Here is a 5,895-nt window from a genome sequence, read left to right as displayed (position 1 = left end):
AAAAAAAAAAAAAAAAAAACAATGTAAATGTTGATTCAATTGCCAAACATTGGCTATACTTATATAGGTTCTTGATCTATTTTCTTCAGGTAGGTTTAAGTAGGTTTTCTTCCAAAGGGAAACATTAACTTCAGATACCAAAGAGAGCTACAATGCAGAGTGAAAACAGAAAATGTACTTTAAAAAAACTTTTGATTATGTAAAAGTTATTATTTGGGATTGAAGTTGGGCATTAGATAAGCTAACTGTTTGTCTTTTATTGTAGTCCAATATACTTTAAAACTGCATCCAGAGAGGAGTCTCTGAATGCCTTCTTCTTTCTTGGAATCCATTTACTTCATCAATTTGCCAGTAGTTCACTTTTCCCAGTTTTAGGAGACAAGCAATGAAAACTGACATAGTCCTTCCAAGAAATGTATGAGAAAGGAATTTTCTCATACATACATACAATACAATAAAATACATACAATAAAATTTTGTTTTATTGCAATGTACCAGGTTTTGGTACATTGCAAATGTAAGTTATTAGTAGTATTAGTTTTACTCATAAACCCACATAACAAAATTCAACAAAATTCTGAGGACTAATACCAACACAAAAATCATGAGGCCAAATATACATTCCTCTGTTACCCTTAATCAACATGTCCATATCCTAGAGAGTCATTTTTCTCTCTAATTACAAGTTACAACTGTGCTGGTGTTGGAAATCAGAGCTCTGCTCTGGGGCGTGTTGCTGCATACTTGGGGGCAAGCTCTTGGATCAGGTTGACGTAGTCGGTTTTTTCCGCACAGGCCCTGCACTCCTCCCCCCAGCTCTGCAGGATCTGTTTCAGTTCTGCCACTCTCATCTTCCTCAGGTCAACTGATGCCAAGTCCACTTTTTTTTCTAAATGACAAAAAGGAAAAGGCCAATTACAAAACAAAAACAAAAACAAAATCCCTATGAATCACTTCGAAAGGCATATAGTTTGCTTATCCTGGTGCTGACTACCCTATGATCCAAGGCTGAGAACAATTCCAATTTCCACAGAAACCAAGGCACACCCAAGGAAAATTGGGTACAGCGTCCCTCTCTATCAGTGGGGTCTGCATCGGCAGATTCAACCCACGGTAGATCAAAAATATTCTAAACAAATTAAAGATAACAATACAACAATTAAAAAATACAAACAGGGCTGGGCACGGTGGCTCACGCCTGTAATCCCGGCACTTTGGGAGGCTGAGGTGGGAGAATTGCTGGAACCCGGGAGATGGTGGTTGCAGTGAGCTGAGATCACACCATTACACTCTAGCCTAAGAGACAGATGGAGACGCTGCCAAAAAACAAAAAACAAAAAAACAGTATAACAACTATTTACAATGAATGATATGGTTTGGATTTGTGTTCCCTCCCAAATCTCACATGTAATTGTAATCCCCACTGTTGAAGGAGGGGCCTGGTGGGAGGTGACTGGATCACGAGACTTAACTTCCCCTAGCTGTTCTCGTGATAGTAAGTTCTCACGGGATCTGGTTGTTTACATGCTCTTCCTCCTGCTGTGGTCATGTAAGACATGGCTCTCCCTCTTTGCCTTTTGCCATGATTGTAAGTTTCCTGAGGCTCTCCAGCCATGCTTCCTGTACAGCCTGCGGAGCTGTGAGCCAATTAAAACTCTTTTATTTATAAATTACCCAGTTTTAGGTAGTTCTTTATAGCAATATGAGAACAGACTAATACAAATACCACTTTCATTGTGTTATTATAAGTAATCTAGAGAAGATTTACAGTATACGGGAGGGAAGATGTGCAAATACTTAAGCATCAGAATTTCAGTGTCCAAGTAGGGTCTCAGAACCCATCCTGCACAGGTAATGAAGGACAACAGTGTAGACAAAGCTATCGGGGATAATTTGTGTTTTTAATTTAACTTTCTTTCCAAGTTTTGAAGCCCTTGCTTCAAAACTAAGGGCCTATGTAGTTCCGCAATGTTTACCCGCAGTTTGGAGCATTCTCAAGATCAGTATTCCTAAAACAAATAGCACTGTATCCAAATTGCTGCTGTTAAGGTAACAAGAAGGAAAGCCACAAAAGGCCTTCAGTTCCTCTGGGATGGCCTTGGTTTGTGGCCAACTTGAAAGCCATAGATTGTAATTAACCAGCAAAAAGCTATGGTTCACTTTTTCTAGGAAGTTGTATCTTTGGCAAAGCAAATGGGCATGCACACAACAAAGCACTATGGAGCTTTATGCAAAAACATAAACAAATGCAAACATGTGAATAAGATTAGGAATATTCTTGCTGAACCTTAATTGTTTGGGATCTCTGTTTTGAAACTCACCTGATGCCTGGCCCCTACTGGGATTAGGTTGCTAAATTATCGTAGCATGTATAGCCCTTTGTGTTATTCCCCCTTCTCCAATGTTAGTGCTTTGGTGCCAGCCAACCTGGCTCCTAAAATTCTTGCCAATGATACTTATCACCAACATCTAACCTGCTCTAGCAAGACTACTATTTCTGTGTTTATAGATTATGTGCAGAAAATATCAGGAACTCAGCTGCTTCTCAATTGCTGAAAAAAATAGAAAAAAAAAAGCCCAAAATAGAAAGAAAATTAAGCTCATCTGTAATATACCAATAATTATAATTTTCCTATTAGAAAGGCATACTTTTCTTTCCAAAGAAAAGTCTAGACGGGCATGGTGCCACACATCTGTAATACCAGCAACTCAAGAGGCTGAGGTAGGAGAATCTATTGAACGCAGAAAGTTGAGGTTGCAGTAAGCAGTGATCATGCCACTGCACTCCAGCCTGGGCAACAGAGCAAGACTTTGTCAAAAAAAAAAAAAAAAAAAAAAACTGTCTTTCACTCCTCCCTGCTTGTCCAGTGTTCACCTTGTCCATGAATAAAACATTTAAGTTTATTTATGAAAAACTAATGGCAGGGTAGAATTTTTTCAGCTTGACTTCTCTTAAAAGTTCTTTCTCTTTTTCACCTCTGCAGAGTAGTACACAGCATTTAAAAACATTAAAAACCGACTATTTGTCAAATGATTTGTGAAAACTTTCCAGTAACTCTGTTCTAATTTAAAACTTGGATGTTAAAAGCCTTTTTTATTTGGAGGGTCAGCTATACTCTGTGCTCCAGAGAACGCTTAAATTTTTATAGGGATTTCCTATCCTTTTTAAACACAAAGCAAGCAAAACCAAATGACACCTTTCAGGTCAAAAACCAAATGACACCTTCCTCATTGAAAACATATTCCAAATCTACAGTTATCTTGCTTGCTAATTTCATGGCTGATTTGACTGAATAGTTTTTTAAAGTAGAAACTTTTACAGCCCAAATTATGCATTTTCCACAGCACAAAGGTCCCTGTTTAATCTTATCTTTCCTGCTAACAATGGTGGGGGGGATAATTTAGAACTATTAGTCTATCCAAGCAAGAGGCTGAAGGAGAAAAATATTTGTTATGTCAATGTCAGTAGTTTCTATAAGTTTTTTCTGGTGTCCTCTAGAAAAATAATTTTAAAAAAATGAAAAGCTCTAAATGCCCTAAAACTCCAAAGTGAAAGTCCATGCAAGGATTAAAACTAGTTCGGCCAGGCACGGTGGCTCCTGCCTGTAATCCCAGCACTATGGGAGGCTGAGGTGGGCGGATCACCTGAGGTTGGGAATTCGAGACCAGCCTGACCAACACGGAGAAACCCTATCTCTACTAAAAATACAAAAATTAGCCAGGCATGGTGGTGCATGCCTGTAATCCCAGCTACTCAGGAGGCTGAGGCAGGAGAATCGCTTGAACCCTAGGGGTGGAGGTTATGGTGAGCTATGATCACACCATTGCACTCCAGCCTGTTCAACAAGAGTGAAATTCCTTCACAAAACAAAACAAAACTGATTCATAGCTCCCCAAGGGCCTCTAGTGGCCATTAGGTAGTCGTTTCTTCTCAGTAATATCCGATTCATTTTTCTATAGTTTAAGGAGCCCTTTAAGATCTCTTGCATACAGGAAAAGTTATTCACAATAAAATTGCTGAACTAAAAAATCATCACAGGTGTGTGATATTGGCTTTATTTTATTTATTTTAGTTTTAATTTTATCTGTTTATTTTTCAGACAGTGTTTCACTCTGTCACCCAGGCGGGAGTGCAGTGAAAAAATTCATGGCTCACAACAGCCTTGACCTCCCAGGCTCTGGTGATCCTCCCACCTCAGCCTCCTGAGTAGTTAGGACTATAGGCGCTCAACACCACACCTGGCTGATTTATGTATTTTTGTAGAGATGGGGTTTCGGCATGTTGCCCAGGCTGGTCTTGAACTCCTGGGCTTAAGCAACCTGCCTGCCTCAGCCTCTCAAAGTGCTGAGGTTACAAGCATGAGCCGCCGCACCTGGCCAGGTTTGTGAATATTGTTTATGTGGACTAAGTGATTTCTGCCACTATTTCATGGCTTGGAAGCCAATAAAACACGGACGCCTACTCTAATAACTTGCCTAGAAGGTAGGGCTTATGCTTTGCAAGTTGAGAAACAGGTTGTCTTTGGTAACTTCCAACCTAAAGCTATTTAAAGCTAGCTATGTGGCTTGGTGCTGGGACTATTACACAGCTATGTCAGAAAACAAGACTAAACTAACTTAGATGTGGATGCTAATTACTTAGGCAGTTGACGGTACTACACGGGGTATCTTATGTAAAACGATGACTTAAGCAAAAGAAATGAGTGGGATTTCAGGTGTTAAGGATAGGCTGAGGAAGGAATTTCCCATCCTTTTAGGATACTCACTCAATCTACCCAAATGTCTAGCCCAGATACAAACCCATGATAAAAGAATAGATCTATCCATGTGAAATGTCTGGGGCCAAGGATAACGTTTTAAAATAGGACATCTCCTGGCAGGGCAGGCGTAGCTGCTTTCTTTATATGTTGCAATTTTCCTTGACATACATATCTGGCATTGCCTTGGTGTGTTGGGAGTTTAAACTCTGTGATTCCAGTGGTGATTTTAACCTCATGCTGATTTTATTTTATTTTATTTTATTTTATTTATTTTTTTTGAGATGGAGTCTTGCTCTGCCATCCAGGCTGGAGTGCAGAGGTTCATTCTTGGCTCACTGCAACCTCCGACTCCCTGGTTCAAGTGATTCTCCTGCCTCAACCTCCCGAGTAGCTGGGATTACAGGCACGTGCCACCATGCCCAGCTAATTTTTGTATTTTCAGTAGAGACAGAGTTTCACCATGTTGGCCAGGATGGTCTCGATCTCCTGACCTCATGATCCACCCGCTTCTGCCTCCCAAAGTGCTGGGATTATAAGTATGTGCCACCGCGCCCGGCCAACCTAATGCCGATTATGCCTGTACTATTTATTTGTCCTCCCTCAAAGAAACTCAAATGGTCATAGGCACCATTCATCAGCCCAGCAAGTTATTGGTGAGTGATGAATTCCTTTCCTTCTAACACTGAACTTTTAGAAAACATGGTCCCAAGTTTAGAGGTCTGGCAATCCATTGGACATGTTGGGGAAAACACTGGGCTGTGTTATACCATATTTCAGCTCACAGATCTGGCTGTCCAACTTCTTCAGCTTCTCACAAATCTTCATTGCAGGCATATGCACACTCATTGGGCGCGTGACTTCACTTAGGATCTTCGTGGCTGCATCTTTTGTGGCTCCTAGATAATAGCACTGAAGGAAAATGAAGAGAATTGAGTGTTCCAGACAATGAAGACAGCAAGGAATGCAAATACAGTACCAAGAAGTAAGAAAGAGGTAGGATGAGAGCGGTGGCTCATGCCTGTAATCCCAGCACTTTGGGAGATTGAGGTAGGCAGAGAGTTGAGGTCAGGAGTTCGAGACCAGCCTGGTCAACACAGTGAAAACTCATCTCTGCTAAAACTACAGAAATGAGCCA

At 40.5% G+C, this 5,895-nt stretch overlaps 1 protein-coding gene across 1 annotated transcript in view; it reads right to left on the bottom strand.

Moving 5' to 3' along the window:
* Positions 1-176: 176 nt before the first annotated feature.
* Positions 177-5,895, bottom strand: part of CDNF (cerebral dopamine neurotrophic factor) — an 18,529-nt gene continuing 12,810 nt past the window's right edge. The window contains exons 3-5 of the mRNA XM_017529817.2: positions 5,528-5,669; positions 496-889; positions 177-433 (exon numbers count right to left, since the gene is read on the bottom strand). Of these exons, the coding sequence (XP_017385306.1) occupies positions 711-889; positions 5,528-5,669 (321 nt within the window). The 3' untranslated portion in view covers positions 177-433; positions 496-710. The remainder of the gene's footprint in view (positions 434-495; positions 890-5,527; positions 5,670-5,895) is intronic.

The sequence above is a fragment of the Cebus imitator genome, unplaced genomic scaffold (genome assembly GCF_001604975.1).
Source record: "Cebus imitator isolate Cc_AM_T3 unplaced genomic scaffold, Cebus_imitator-1.0 Scaffold61, whole genome shotgun sequence".
Taxonomy (NCBI): domain Eukaryota; kingdom Metazoa; phylum Chordata; class Mammalia; order Primates; family Cebidae; genus Cebus; species Cebus imitator.
This window is presented reverse-complemented; position numbering and strand designations above follow the sequence as displayed.